Here is a 15,453-nt window from a genome sequence, read left to right as displayed (position 1 = left end):
GTGTAGAATCCTAGGTTGGAAATAATGTTTAATCTAGGGCTGGCGCCATGGCTCACATGGTTAATCCTCCGCCTGCAACGCCGGAATCCCATAGGGGTGCCAGGTTCTAGTCCCGGTGGCTCCTCTTCCAGTCCAGCTCTCTGCTGTGGCCCGGGAAGGCAGTGGAGGATGGCCCAAGTGCTTGGGCACCTGCACCCGCATGGGAGACCAGGAGGAGGCACCTGGCTCCTGGCTTCAGATCGGCGTAGCTCAGGCCGTAGCAGCCATTTGGGGGGTGAACCAACGGAAGGAAAACCTTTCTCTCTGTCTTCTCCCTCTCAACCTGTCAAATAAATAAATTAAAAAATAATAATAATGTTTAATCTAGATTTTGAAGGCAGTGTTTTACTGATAGCTAGCATTTAGAAAAAAAATATTTTTTAAAGATTTATCTATTTTATTTGAAAGTCAAATTTACACAAAGAAAGAAGGAGAGGCAGAGAAAGAGAGATCTTCCATCCACTGGTTCACTCCCCAATTGGCCGCCATGACCGGAGCTGCGCTGATCCAAAGCCAGGAGCCAGGAGCTTCTTCTAGGTCTCCCACGCGGATGCAGGGGCCCAAGGACTTAGGTCATCTTCCACTGCTTTCCCAGGCCATAGCAGAGAGCTGGATCGGAAGTGGAACAGCCGGGACATGAACCGGCACCCGTAAGGGATGCTGGCACTGCAGGTGGTAGCTTTACCCACTATTCCACAGCACCAGCCCCAGCATTGAGAAATCAGTGCTATTCTGATTCTGTTCTTTTATAACTTCCTTAACTTCTAGAAATTATTGGGAACTTTTCTTCATCTCCACTGTTTCAAAATTTTGCTATGATACTCCTTGTTAATATGAATCATTTTGTTCATTTTTCTAGGTTTTCAGTAAACCCTTAAATCTGAAGATTCACATCCTTCAATTCTGAGAATTTTTTATGCTTCTTAAATAATTTTCTCCTTTTAGATTTTCTGTTCTTTGAGGTGGCCCCACTATTAACTTACTGTTGGCCCTTTTGTATTGATCCTCTAGTGTTCTGCTTTCTTCATTATCTCTGTTTTCCCCCCAAGTTCTTTTTTTTTTTTTTTTTTTTTTTTGCTCGTTTTGGTTCATCTCTTTTTCCGTATGTGGTTATTGGTCCTTGGGTAACTGTTTAAGAACAAAGCACTAAGAAGCTCATTTGATACCAGGGGCCGGTTGGAGCTTCCTGACTTGTGAGCCTTTCAGCAAAGCGATCAGGCCCTTGCCAAATTTTCACCTGGGACCTGTAAATGTCAAAGGGCAGAATGAACTTTAATCTCCTGGCCGTGGGTTCACAATGGGTATACATCTCAGGATACGGGAACAGGTCATGGATCCGACGGCTCCATGTCTACACATTCACCCAGTGTCCTGTTTTCAACCCAAACAACGTAACTCTCGACTCAAGCAGAGACTATTTGCCTATCTCTACCCCTGCTTGCAGTTAACTCTGGATACGTTGTAAGTGGTCCAATTCCAATATAGCAAAGAACTGTTAAGAAACAGCCATTTGAAGTGTGTGTGTATACTGTTTTGAGCCAATTCTATTCATGTTCACTTCAGGAACCCTTATTCTGAGAGCATAAAAGAAATGCTAACAACATTTGGAACTGCTACTTATAAGGTGGGACTCAAGGTTCATCCCAATGAAGAGGACCCCCGTGTGCCCATAATGTGTTGGGGTAGCTGCGCATACACCATCCAAAGCATAGGTAAGAGATGTATGATTGGGTTGCTCTTTCAGTCACAAGCATACCTTGATAAGAATTAGGTGCAGAATCATATTTTTTAAATGGGCAAAATCCTATATTTAAAATGGGCAACAATATGAAATAGAAATAATAGGAATATGAAATAACAGCTGTAGAAACAGGAAGTGTGATATACTGACAAAATGCGATTGGCAGTCAAATGAACTGTAGCAACAAAGAACTTGTTTTGGTAGTGGTTATAGGATCTTGTCAGTTAAGGGAATCTGTGTTCATTTATATTTTTCATCCAAAGTTAATTCTTGCGAAGTGATTTAAAGATTCTAAAACTGAATTATGTACTTTCTGCAGAAAGTTTTTTTTTTGTTTTTTACTTTTAATTATGGCAAAATACACATAATATGAAACTCACCATCCCAACCGTTTTTAATCTGCAGAAAGAATTTTGAGTGATGAAGATAAACCATTGTTTGGTCCTTTGCCTTGCAGACTGGTAAGACTCAATTGGCTCAGTTCATGAAAGGGTGAAATGGAAGTAGATGATTCAGTTCTGCTGCTTAATCTTAAAAAGCTGCAATCACTGTTTTAGGCAGGTATCCAGTTTCTTTAAAGATATAGAAGTATGTTTGAGGGTTCTTTTTCCTTGCTCTTTTAGATAGACTTCAGGAAGAAACTACTTCTCTTTTCAAGCTCTTGGGCAGAAAACTAAATAGGGTGCTTCTACTTTAATGTTTAATGTTATAATGAATGGGAAATGAAAACAGAACACACACTGTACCACATCTGACCACCTTTTATAAGCAGAATGTAAGTATGTGCAGATTAGAGTCAAGCTGAGTATATTTAATGCCTAGGAAGATGAGGAAGGAATATGAAGCCAAAGCTTGCTGCTATTTACTGTGTAGCCGGCATCTGACAGTGAATCATAACAATGCCTTTGAGAGCAAAATCATCTCATTTTATTGATGTAGAATCACGTGGGGAGTTTCTAAAAACACCCAGGCCCTCGTTCTGGGCCAGTTAAGTCAGAGTCTCGGAAGATGCTCAAGCATTCATAGTTTTTAAAAGCTTCCTAGGAGCCAGGATTGAGAGGACCCCTGGTGTCAGACCTAGCCAAGAAACAAAAACCAGTGTAGAAAATATAGTTAAGTGTGATTACTCTTCAACTAATGTGTTAGCTTTTGTTTCTGTTGCAAACAGAATCTCAGCACTTTTTTTTTTAATGGCTTAAAGAATATAGATTCTATAACGTGATTGGGAGTTGTATATTAAAATACTCTTGGAACTTTTAAAAAACTATAGATAGCTAGGCCTCTTTGGATTCACTGGATTGGAATGTAACAGAGCCTGAATTGTACCTTTTTTCTTTTCAACTTTATTTGAAAGGTAGAGAGAAACACAGCAAGATCTTCCTTCCATCCACTGATTCATTCTCCAAATGCTTACAACATCCAGGTCTGGGCCAGGACACATCCAGGAGCTCAGAATGCAATCTGGGTCTCCCACCATGGGTGGCAGGGATCCGGGTATTTGAGCCATCATTTGCTGCCTCCTAGGGTGCATGTTAGCAGGAAGCTGGATTAGAAGTGGAGGAGCTGGGAGTTGAATCAGACACTTTGATATGGGATTTGGGCATCCCAAACAGCGTCTGACTGCTGTACCAAACACCTACCCCCTGAATTGTATCTTTCTGGTCAATCAGCAAAACAGTAATTCACATCGGTCTTGGTTGTAATATGATGTGTGATCTTGAGTCTATATACTTCAGACTACCCTCTCTGGATACCATTGCCTCTTCTGCATCTATTTTTTCCTGCTAATGTGGTTTCTGTATTAATGTACAGTCACCTTACCCAATTTGGTCATGTGTATAAGGAGGCCTCAAAAAGATTTTTACATCCATTTTCATAAGAGGGATACTCATTACTTTCCTATCTTGTAATGTTTTGCTATACAAAATTATACTGATCTTATAAAACAGGGGCAGGGAGTCTTTTCTGCCAAGGACCATTTGGATAGTTATAACATCATTCACAGGCTATACAAAATTACCAATTTAAAAATTAGCCTGCTATAGATTTATTGAATTTCAACTCCCACCTGTGGTTATCTTGGTAGGGCTGGACTAGATGATTTCACAGACCTTAAATGCAGTCTATTTTTTTTAAATTTGTTTATTTATTTGAAAGTCAGAGTTACAGGGAGACAGAGAGATCTTCCTGTTCCTGGTTCACTCCCCAAGTGGCTACATTGGCCAGGGCTGGACCAGGCCAAAGCCAGGAGTCAGGAGCTTCTTCTGGGTCTCCAATGCAGGTACAGGGACCCAAGCACTTGGGCTATTTTCTGCTGTTTTCCCATGTGCGTTAGCAGGGAGCTGGATCAGAAGTAGAACAGCTGGAACTTGAAATATGGATGCAGGCCTTGCAGATAGCAACTTCACCTGTTACAACACAACACAATGCCAGACCCTGTTTTGTTTTTGAGCCAAATAACATTTTGAAAAACACACAATAAGCTGATGGACCAGTATTGTGGCATAGCAACTAAAACCACTGCCTGTAATGCTGGCATCCCATATGGGTGCCGGTTTGAGTCTCAGCTTCTCCATTTCCAGTCCAGCTCCCTGCTGATGAACTGGGAAAACAGCAGAGGATGTCCCAAGTCCTTGGGTCCCTGCACCCATGTGGGAGACCTGGAAAGAAGCTCCTGGCTTCAGGCTGGCCCAGTTCTAGCCATCATAGCCATTGGGGGAATGAACCAGAGAATGGAAGACCTCTCTCTCTCTGTCTCTCCCTCTCTTCCTCTGTAACTCTGCCTTTCAAATAAATAAATAAATCTTTAAAAAAGCAAATAAGCCAAAAGATCTCTACTTCCAGCTCCAGTGGGCATTACTTCTTCAAGCACAGTGGCAGGCTTACCTGGCTGCCCATCAGAAGCACTTAGGGAGCTTTAAAATATATCATTGCCGAGGCCCCACTCCCAGGGAGTCAGATGTAGTTTCTCATTGATGAGACCTGGGTTATGAACTTTACTCTAGCCCAGGTTTGCTGTACCTGCCCCATCTGTGACAGATTTTACTGACTACAGACATTCTGATTTGGGCAACCATCTGATTACACATAATTTTCCCAATACTTCCTACATTTTAGAGCTTTTTAGAATACATATAAAGAAATACTGCATCATGGGGCCAGCGCTGTAGCGTAGCTGGTAAAGCCGCATCCTCCAGTGCTGGCATCCCATATGGGTACTGGTTCGAGTCCCAGCTGCTCTACTTCCAATCCAGCTGTCTGCTATGGCCTGGGAAAGCAATAGAAGATGACCCAAGTCCTTGAGTCCGTGTACTAGTGTGGGAGACCTGGAAGAAGCTCCTGGCTCCTGGCTTCGGATTGGTGCAGCTCCAGCCGTTGCGGCCAATTGGGGAATGAACCAGAGGATGGAAGACCTCTCCATCTCCCTCTCTCTGCCTCTCCTTCTCTCTCTGTGTAACTCTTTCAAATAAATAAATTTTAAAAAAGAAAGAAATCCTGCATGAGCTTCTTGAGAGTATCTGTTGCTCTCTGACTCAATGTGTGCACAGGTGTAATCCGGAAAGAACGAGCACCAAGGAGATAGCTTCGGTTTGTGCAGCACAGAATCAGACTATTCGCATCCCGATCATTCTGCTACAAGCATGTCATTAAAGATGTCAGAGATTCAGCTGCATATCTTCTAGAGAGATACATTGCACTTCCAGCTATGCTTGAACTAGCATTCCTGAAAGACGAGAACTACTTCATGTGTTGGCTTCTTTGTCATTTGTGTCAGTTTCTTTATTTCAGGATGACTGTCTGAGGTCACTAACAAGATTTGCAGCAGCTCATTGGACAGTGGTGTCACTCTCAGTGGTGCAAGGACACTTTGGAAGACTTTTTGCATGTGCGTATTGATAATATTGTGATATATGTTACAATAATTTCTCATCTTCTAAAATTTTGTCTTTACTAGCATAGCTTTTCAGTTATTTTTGGTAGTACTGTTTTTTCATATTTAAGCTCTAACTTTTAAATTCATAAATATCTTACAAAAAGATAAACTAGATTATATGAATTTTAACTTGCATCAACATGAAATATGCTAATGTGTTGTTCTTTAATTCTTTAGCATTGGTGCCTAATGATAGCCATGAAGATCTTCCATGCATATTAGATATCGACATGTTTCATCTATTGGTAGGTATTTTGCTGTTAGTCTAGAGTTCTCTTCGTTATACTGCATAACTTTGCCTTAGGTTTGGTGAGTAGTGTCGAGGCACAAAGGAGTCAGTCATATGATACTATTCTTACCCCTTCTGGGTGTAATTACTTTATGATGAGTCTCAAAAAGAAATACTAAGAAGCCTAGGGGTGGGTGTTTGTCGCAGCTGTCAAGCTACCACTTGGGACTGCCTTGTGTTCCATATTGAAGTGCTCACGTTCAAGTCTCAGCTCTGCTTCAGTTACAACTTCCTGTTAATGCACACTCTGGAAGACACCAGGTAGTAGCTCAATTACTCAGTTCCCTGCCACCCACTCTAGAGACCTAGATTGAGTTCTGGGCTCCTGGCTTTGGCTCAGCTCAGCCCTAGCTGGTGTAGGCATTTGGAGAGTGAAAGAGTGTATGGAAGATCCGTCTCTGTCTCTCTGCCTTTCAAAGAAAAAAATTTTTTTCAAGGAGCCTAGAACTTGACCTGGATATTTAGACATATTTTATTTTGTAGCCAAGTCAATACTACTTACTGACAGTCTATTTCTGTGATTCAAAGAAAGTCTGCTTTCTGAGCTGGCCAAGCAGTGTGTGGCTACATTTCAGGCCCACCTCAACTGGCTCCCTTTCCCAGGCCCCAGAGTACACCACCATACACAGCAGCCCCAAGTGCTGTCCCCTTAACCTCTGCACCTCAGATTCTGTACCTGTAAGTTGGTTAGTACTGACTCATATGATTGTTTCAAAACTGAATCGATCAATGCATGTAAAGAGTTTTGAGCAAATCTATCCCTGATAAGTGTCAGTTGTTGTTCCCGTTGCTATTCCTAAAGTCACCACTGCTAGCACCACCATACAGGCAGTAAGAGGCTAACAGAGAGCTAGCATTTATTGTGTGCCTGCTGTTTTCACAGACATCTGCATTTAGTCCTATGTTCCCTACTTCTGAGATTTTCTAAACACATACATGTTATCTCTAATTTGCAAATAGGGAAACTGAGGTTCAGAAGTGTTAACTTCCCTATTAAAGTTCATAAGAGAAGGAGCTGAGATTCTTACCTAGATCTTTGTGAGTCCAAAACCCATGCTGTATCTGCTCATTCACTGCAGATATTTCAAATGTTACTAACAATAAACTGTATAGGGGACCCACGGGACAAGACTCTGTTAACTCTTAAGTCATTTCCTCTCACCGGTCTAGTGGGTTCTCTAATGTGTATGCCGTGTAAGAGTGAAGTCTTAGCGGAGGGGCCTGAGCTTGGACGGGCTCACAGGAAGAAGATGGGAATGTACTTAGCTAAATGGCAGGCGGTGTGCTGACGGTCTGCGTTTGGTGTCTAGGTGAGCTTGGTGCTTGCTTTCCCCACGCTGCAGTGTCAGGATTTTTCAGGGATCAGCCTTGGCACTGGAGACCTTCACATTTTCCATCTGGTCACTATGGCACACATCGTTCAGATCTTGCTTACCTCGTGCACAGGTAACTCTGGCCCTTTTGTCAGCTTCCCGAAGGAAGTCCTTGCGTTGTGTCAGTTTAAAAAAAATACATATTAGGGCCTGGCACTGTGGCTCACTTGGCTAATCCTCCGCCTGCGGCACCGGCATCCCATATGGGCGCCAGGTTCTAGTCCCAATTGCTCCTCTTCCAGGCCAGCTCTCTGTTGTGGCCTGGGAAGGCAGTGGAGGATGGCCCAGGTGCTTGGGCCCTGCACCCACATGGGAGACCAGGAGGAAACACCTGACTCCTGGCTTCGGATCGGCACAGCGCCGGCCGCAGTGGCCATTTGGGGGGTGAATCAACAGAAGGAAGATCTTTCTCTCTGTCTCTCTCTCTCACTGTCTGTAACTCTGTCAAATAAATACATTAAAAAAAAATCTTTTAAAAAATGCATATTACAGGAAAAGGTGTTTGGGTTAGAATAATATGGAAATTATAATTAGACTACTTTTTACCCCCGTGTGAAAAATTTTGAAGCAAATTTCTTGCTCCTATTACAATCACCAATTGATGTGAATGTTTTTATTTATTTCCTAACTTCAATAATATTTGGGTCACATAGTAGTTAAACTCCATAGGATTTATATTTATGAATGCTGCCTTTAACTTACATGTTTGTTCATTCTCCCTGGGTTCATTATTAAATTATATCTTACAGGGCAGGCATTTGGCTTAGCAATTAAGATGCCAGTTGGGATGCCTACTCCCATATCTGAGTGCCAGAATTCATGTTCCAGCTCTGCTAAAGCAGTCCCTAACAGGCAGCAGGTCATGGCCCAGGTAGTTAGGTCTGCCACCTGCATGGGAGACCTGGGTTGGCTTCCCAGCTCCTAGCATGGGCCTGGGTTCTGCCATTGCAAGCATTCAGAGTGAACCAGAGAATGGGAGTTCTCTCTCCCTCTCTTTCTCTCTGTCTGCCTCTCAAATTAAAGAATAATAATAATAAAATTTAAATTATGTCTTGCATTCAAACTTCTATTTGTTTAAATATTTGAGGACAGTAGATTTAGCTGATGTTACCCACAGCAAGCCAGTTGGCTCCTTGATCTAGCAGAGATCAATACTGTGCTCATACTTTAAAGATTAAAATTCTGCATTTTTAGTGGGAATGCTTCATGTTGTACATTAGTATATGAATATATTTAAGTGCTTAAGTGATGTTATCATCAATGCTTTTAACGACACACAATTGGAAAATACAGAGTGCTAGTAGTTCTTTGTCTTCCAGAAGAGAATGGCATGGATCAAGAAAATCCCACTGGTGAGGAAGAATTAGCAGTTCTTGCTTTGTATAAAACAATTCACCAGTATACAGGAAGGTAAGATGATGATCTTCATATGATAGGCATTTCCCTAAATACTAGTAGGTGATAGCATAAGGAAGGATTTAATTTGCTAGTTGGGAGAAATTGGTATCTGTTGACATGTTTGGAGTGACCTCCTGGACTTCTCTGAACTATTCTTATACTCACATGAGTGGAGGTCTCTGAAGAAAGGGTGATTATGGGCAGAGCTTCCCATGTGGTTTGGCTGTGGAACACTTTATTTGCTCAGAGGACCTGGTATGGGCTAGTAGGACCTAGGATGGAATGTACTTTGGGAAGTCGCTGTTGTAAAATACGACATCTCATTAGGAATTTTAAAATTCAGATTCAGTTAGCATAATTTTTATTAAAGTAGTACCCATGAGTAGCAAGAGTGAAGTGAAATGATTGGAATTACACATATTGTCGGAGGCTTGATCATTCAGTTCACAGTTTCATTTAGCTTTTTAGCAGTAGATGTCAAGAAGCTATAAAACTTTCATTGACTAAACGATCCTCATTTCTAAAAATCCGCATTAACAAAATAACCCAATTTGCAATTTACATGCAAAGATGTAAATTCTGATACTATTTATGTTTGCAAAGTGCTAAAGGTAATCTAAATGCTTGCAGGAATAGTTTTGTGTAAGTTATGATTGTGTGTTCCAAAGTATCATACATCAATATAAAATTAAGGCTTATAATATCCTAAAAATACGTTAATCTTCAATTCTATATATTTTAGTTGCAACTATATAAGACAAATCGGTACTAAAACAGTTTGCAAGAATAATGCCTGCTGATATAAGGTGCTAGAATTATGAAGTTTTTCATTTTCCAGATTTTCTCTTTCTGTTGCCACAAGCTATTGCTATCGTAAATTTTAATAGCAGCATTGGAGACTGTATCCCCATCCCTTCCTGCCATCTTATGGTCAGGACTAGCAGTTAATCCACTCCTGTTAAGCACCAGCACTATCAATCCCAGATGGCGGTCATCTCTGCCTTGATCTTACGCTGTAAGTAGAATGACCCTTTCCTCTTAAGTGACCCAGTAATCATTTTCTCTTTTTCAGTGCCTTGAGAGGAACACCCTCTGGCTGGCACCTGTGGAGGACTGTCAAGGCTGGAGTCATGCCTTTCCTGAAGTGTTCTGCTCTGTTTTTTCATTACTTAAATGGAGTTCCTCCCCCCCCTGACTTTCAAGGTGATTTCAGATTTCTTTCAAAGTGTAGGAATGTTGGTTGTCTTTGGCCCTAACACTCTAGAATTAAGGTGACTTGAAAGTTTATATGGAAGCTAATTGTCTGTGGTGATATACACATTTATGGATAAAAATGCATATTTGCAAAGACACTTCAAAAACTTCCTGGAAATGCATGTTATGGAAAAACAATGCAGAGGTGTCAAAAGATTTTTTTTTTTAAGATTTATTTATTTATTTGAAAGTCAGAGTTACACAGAGAGAAGAGAGGCAGAGAGAGAGAGAGGTCTTCCATCGATGTTTCACTCCCCAGTTGACCACAACAGCTAGAGCTGCACCAATCTGAAGCCAGGAGCCAGGAGCTTCTTCTGGGTCTCCCACGCGGGTGCAGGAGCCCAAGGACCTGGGCCATCATCTACTGATTTTCCAGGCCATAGCAGAGAGCTGGGTCAGAAGTGGAGCAGCCAGGTCTCAAACCAGCGCCCATATGGGATGCCGGTGCTTCAAGCCAGGGCGTTAACCCACTGTGCCACAGCACTGGCCCCTGAACTCATCTTTTGATTCAATTTTCTGAAAACTTTTTTTTTTTTTTTTTTTTTTTTTTGACAGGCAGAGTGGACAGTGAGAGAGAGAGACAGAGAGAAAGGTCTTCCTTTACCGTTGGTTCACCCTCCAATGGCCGCCGTGGCCAGTGCGCTGCGGCCGGCGCACCACGCTGATCCGATGGCAGGAGCCAGGAGCCAGGAGCCAGGTGCTTTTCCTGGTCTCCCATGGGGTGCAGGGCCCAAGCACCTGGGCCATCCTCCACTGCACTCCCTGGCCACAGCAGAGGGCTGGCCTGGAAGAGGGGCAACCGGGACAGAATCCGGCGCCCCGACCGGGACTAGAACCCGGTGTGCCGGCGCCGCTAGGCAGAGGATTAGCCTAGTGAGCCGCAGCGCCGGCCAATTTTCTGAAAACTTTTTTAAAAAGATTTATTTGTTGGAACCAGCACTGGCGTAGTGGGTAAAGCCGCTGCCTGCAGTTCCAGCATCCCATATGGGCACTGGTTCAAGTCCCGGCTGCCCCATTTCTGATCCAGCTCTCTGCTATGGCCTGGGAAAGCAATGGAAGATGGCCCAAGTCCTTGGGTCCCAGCACCCGCATGGGAAGACCGAAGGAAGCTCCTGGCTCCTGGCTTCGGATCGGCACAGCTTTGGCCATTGCGGCCAACTGGGGAGTAAACCAGCGAATGGAAGATCTCTCTCTGTCTCTGCCTATCCTTCTCTCTCTGTGTAACTTTGCCTTTCAAATAAATAAATAAATCTTTAAAAAGAAAAAAAAAGATTTATTTATTTGAAAGGCACAGTTACAGAGAAGCAGAGGAAGAGGTCTTCCATCTGCTGATTCACTCCACAATTGGCCACAACAGCCAGAGCTGGGCCAATCTGAAGCCAGGAGCCAAGAGTTTCTTCCTGGTCTCCCACGTGGGTACAGGGCCACAAGGACTTGGGCCATCTTCCACTGTTTTCTCAGGCCATAGCAGAGAGCTGGATTGGAAGTAGTGCAGCCAGGGCTCAAACCGGTGCCCATATGGGATGCCAGCACTGCAGGTGGTGGCTTGGCTTGCTGTGCCACAGCACCACCCCCCTCCCCCCCCCCTTTTTTTTTTTAAGATTTATTTATTGTATTTGAAAGGCAGAGTTACAGAGAGAGGGAGAAAGAGAGAGAGAGATCTTCCATCCACTGTTTTGCTCCCCAAATATCCACAACAGCCAGAGCTGAGCCAATCAGGAGCCAGAAACTTCTTCCAGGTCTCCCATGTGGGTGCAGGAGCCCAAATACTTGAGTCATCTTCCACTGCTTTCCCAGGCACATTAGCAGGAAGCTGGATTAGAAGTGGAGCAATCGATACTCAAACGGGCACCCATATAGGATGCTGGAACTGCAGGCAGGGACTGTTCGCTACACCACAGCGCCAGCCCATCTGCAAACTTTTTGAAGTACACTTTTATCTTTGCTTTCGTCTGGATCTCAGTAAATATATTGTTAAATTTCTGCATAAATGGTTTTACATTTGTAAAGCACTTCTCCCATAAAGATCTTAATTTTGCTTTCAGCTGTTAACTTGTTCAATTATATTATTTATAAATTGAGTTCCTCAAATTTTAAAAAAGTAAAAATTGGTCATTTGTGTCATTTTTAATTTGGAACATGCATAGCATTAAAATTCAGCATCCCCATAATTGCACATAAAATTGATCTAAATGTGAGAATCAATTTGCTATTTCAGTTGTTTTCTGTGTTCTGTTTTGATTCATTTCATAAAAGCTGTGTAAAGGTAGACTTGATTGTGTCTGTTTTCTCACAGTACCTAGCACTGGTTGTAGGGTACCTGCACATGATGCTGTTCTCTTGAAGTTCACTGACTGATATCCATTCTTTGGATTGCCCACATACCATACAGAATTGTTTAGACTTGCAGATTACTTCCAGGGAGGATTATTGCTATTTGTCTCTCTCTCGATAAAACTGTCTTACTTTTCCAGAGCACCCATGCATTATTTTTGCCATTTAATGTTCACAGTAACCCCATGAAATAGATTGAGCATTTTGCAAAAGGTACCCCTAAGCACCAGGATATTGTAACCAAATTTGGTGTAGGAGTCACCTGACTCAACTCTCTCCATTGTGTCCTTCCATTAACCCCTTTCATATTCCATTCTACTGACTTCCTACAAGTCAAATACTAGCAGGTTTGAATTTTTCCATCCTACTTGTTTTTTCTTTTGCTGTACTATCATTTATTTCCATGCAGAGTGTACTGTTGTTGGTTATATTCATTAATCTTTTCTTTTTCTCCTTTTGCAGCTTCTGGAACAAACAATTTTGAACATTTATGTAACTATCTTTCCCTACCAAACAACCTCATTTGCCTTTTTCAAGAAAATAGTGAGATAATGAATTCACTGATTGAAAGGTAATGATTATGCACTTCTTTTTATTGTACTAATAAGTTGTATGGAAGCAGACTTCGGTTTTCATATCATAACAAAATTTTCAAATAGTCAACTTGTCAGAATTCAGCACATACAGTTCAAACTAAGGATTTAGCTAAGCCTTTTCAGGGAAGGATTGGCTTTTGTATAAAATTTTGCCAGCCTAGTGGATGGCATAAGCAGATTTCCATAGAAAAGGAGTAATGGCAGAAATGTTTACTTCCTCATATGAACTTGTTAACTTGTTCTTCTATACGATTTATTTATTTAGTTAGTTAGTTAGTTAGTTAGTTAGTTGGTTGCTTGGTTGCTTGGTTGCTTGGTTAAAAGGCATTGTGACACCAAAAGAGGACCAGGCAATACGGGCATTGTGGCACAGCAGGTTAAGCCACTGCTTGTGATGCCAGCATTCCAGATGAGTGTTGGTTTGAATCCCAGCTGTTCCACTTCCCTGCTAATGTGCCTGGGCAAGCAGTGGATGATGGCCCAAATGCTTGGGCCCCTGTCACCCAATGGGAGACCAGTATGGAGTTCTAGGTCCCTGGCTTCAGTCTGGCTCTGCCTGACCATCACAGCCATTTGGGGAGTGAACTGACAGATGATAGATCTCTTCATCTCTCTTTGTAACTCTAATCTTTAAAAAGAGAGAGAGAGAGAGAATCTTCCATCGCTCTTCTTGGGGTTCACTCCCCATTAGGCCAGGCTAGAGCCAGAAGCCAAAAACTCCATCTAGAACTCCCACATGGGTAGCAAGGACCCAAGCACTTGGGCCATCATCCACTACTTCCCATGCATATTAGCAGGGAGCTGGATTGGAAACGAAGTAGCCAGGACTCAAACTAGCACTTCAGTATGAGATGCAGGTATCCCAAGCAGAGGCTTAATTTGTGCCACAACTCCTTCCCTGCTTATTAAGTTTTTTTTTTATTTTATTTTTTTTTAAATTATTTAGCTAATAGAAAGTGGAACTTGAAGGAGTGATGTGGAAGGAAATATGAATTAGTTTCCATACTCTTTTTTTTTTTTTTTTTTTTTTTTTTTTTGACAGAGTGGACAGTGAGAGAGAAAGACAGAGAGAAAGGTCTTCCTTTTGCCATTGGTTTACCCTCCAATGGCCGCCACGGCCCGAGCATTGTGCTGATCCAAAGCCAGGAGCCAGGTGCTTCTGGTCTCCCATGCGGGTGCAGGGCCCAAGGACTTGGGCCATCCTCCACTGCACTCCCGGGCCATAGCCGAGGGCTGGCCTGGAAAAGGGGCAACCGGGACAGAATCCAGCGCCCAACCGGGACTAGAACCCAATGTGCCAGCACCGCAAGGTGGAGGATTAGCCTATTGAGCTGCAGTGCCGGCCTTAAGTTTTTTAAAAGTGAAAGAACCCTTAAGGATTATGTAGTATAATACCCTCACTTTATATTTGAGAAAATTGAAGTCTAAAGAAATTGACCTGTGAATCATGTCAAGTTAGTAGCTGAATTAAGATATACAGCTGTTGTCCCCACAAAACAGGAGAAAATATTTGCAAATCATACATCTCATAAGGGATAAACATTCAGAGTATATATATCCAGAACTCCTGCAACACAACATTGTAAAAAACAAAACAACCCAACTACAAAATGAGCAAAGAACCAGAATAGGCATCTCTTCAAAGGAAGTATACAAATGGCCAATAAGCACATGAAAAGATGATTCCTATCACTATTCATTGGGAAAATGCAAGTCAGAACAGTAAGATTCCACTCATACATTAAGTTCTTTTTATTTTAAAAAGGAAAATAAATTTTCAAAGAATATGGAAAAATTGTTATCCTTGCAGATTGCTAGGGAGAAGAAAAAACAATAGAGCCCATGCTGTGGGAAGCAATATGACAGTTTCTCAAAAAGTTAAACACAGAACTGCTTTATGATCCCACTTCTAGGGATGTATTGCAACACAATTGAAAGCAGGGACCCAGGCCAGCGCCGCGGCTCACTAGGCTAATCCTCTGCCTTGTGGTGCTGGCACACTGGGTTCTAGTCCCGGTCAGGGCGCCAGATTCTGTCCCGGTTGCCCCCCTTCCAGGCCAGCTCTCTGCTGTGGCCAGGGAGTGCAGTGGAGGATGGCCCAAGTCCTTGGGCCCTGCACCCCATGGGAGGCCAGGATAAGTACCTGGCTCCTGCCATCGGATCAGCGTGGTGCGCCGGCCGCAGCAACCATTGGAGGGTGAACCAACGGCAAAAGGAAGACCTTTCTCTCTGTCTCTCTCTCTCACTGTCCACTCTGCCTGTAAAAAAAAAAAAAAAAATGTTGGAGGCAAAGTATGGCTTATTTTACTGGCATAAATTTGAAAAAGTTTATTGAAAATCTAAGATGAGCTTATTTTGATATAAAAAATGTTTAAATTCTTCCATCTTTTTTTTTAAGATTTATTTATTTATTTTAAAGGCAGAGATACAGAGAGAAAAGGAAAGAGAGAGATCTTCTGTCCACTGGTTCACTCCCCAAATGGCCCTAGCAGCCG

General features: G+C 42.5%; 1 protein-coding gene across 4 annotated transcripts in view; it reads left to right on the top strand.

Annotated features, from left to right (window-relative positions):
• UBR2 (ubiquitin protein ligase E3 component n-recognin 2) overlaps positions 1-15,453 on the top strand; it is a 119,340-nt gene that overhangs the window by 95,263 nt on the left and 8,624 nt on the right. For 3 of the 4 annotated variants that reach the window (XM_070074091.1, XM_070074089.1, XM_070074090.1), the window contains exons 35-42: positions 1,603-1,751; positions 2,186-2,241; positions 5,570-5,666; positions 5,892-5,959; positions 7,314-7,449; positions 8,696-8,786; positions 9,847-9,977; positions 12,825-12,933. In XM_070074091.1, coding sequence (XP_069930192.1) covers positions 1,603-1,751; positions 2,186-2,241; positions 5,570-5,666; positions 5,892-5,959; positions 7,314-7,449; positions 8,696-8,786; positions 9,847-9,977; positions 12,825-12,933 — 837 coding nt within the window. Of the gene's footprint in view, positions 1-1,602; positions 1,752-2,185; positions 2,242-5,555; positions 5,667-5,891; positions 5,960-7,313; positions 7,450-8,695; positions 8,787-9,846; positions 9,978-12,824; positions 12,934-15,453 lie in introns of all 4 variants that reach the window. The other variant, XR_011388680.1, reaches the window with a different exon arrangement.

The sequence above is a fragment of the Oryctolagus cuniculus genome, chromosome 5 (assembly GCF_964237555.1).
Source record: "Oryctolagus cuniculus chromosome 5, mOryCun1.1, whole genome shotgun sequence".
Classification (NCBI taxonomy): domain Eukaryota; kingdom Metazoa; phylum Chordata; class Mammalia; order Lagomorpha; family Leporidae; genus Oryctolagus; species Oryctolagus cuniculus.
The sequence above is the reverse complement of the archived record's forward strand: the minus strand, read 5'-3'. Positions and strand labels throughout refer to the sequence as shown.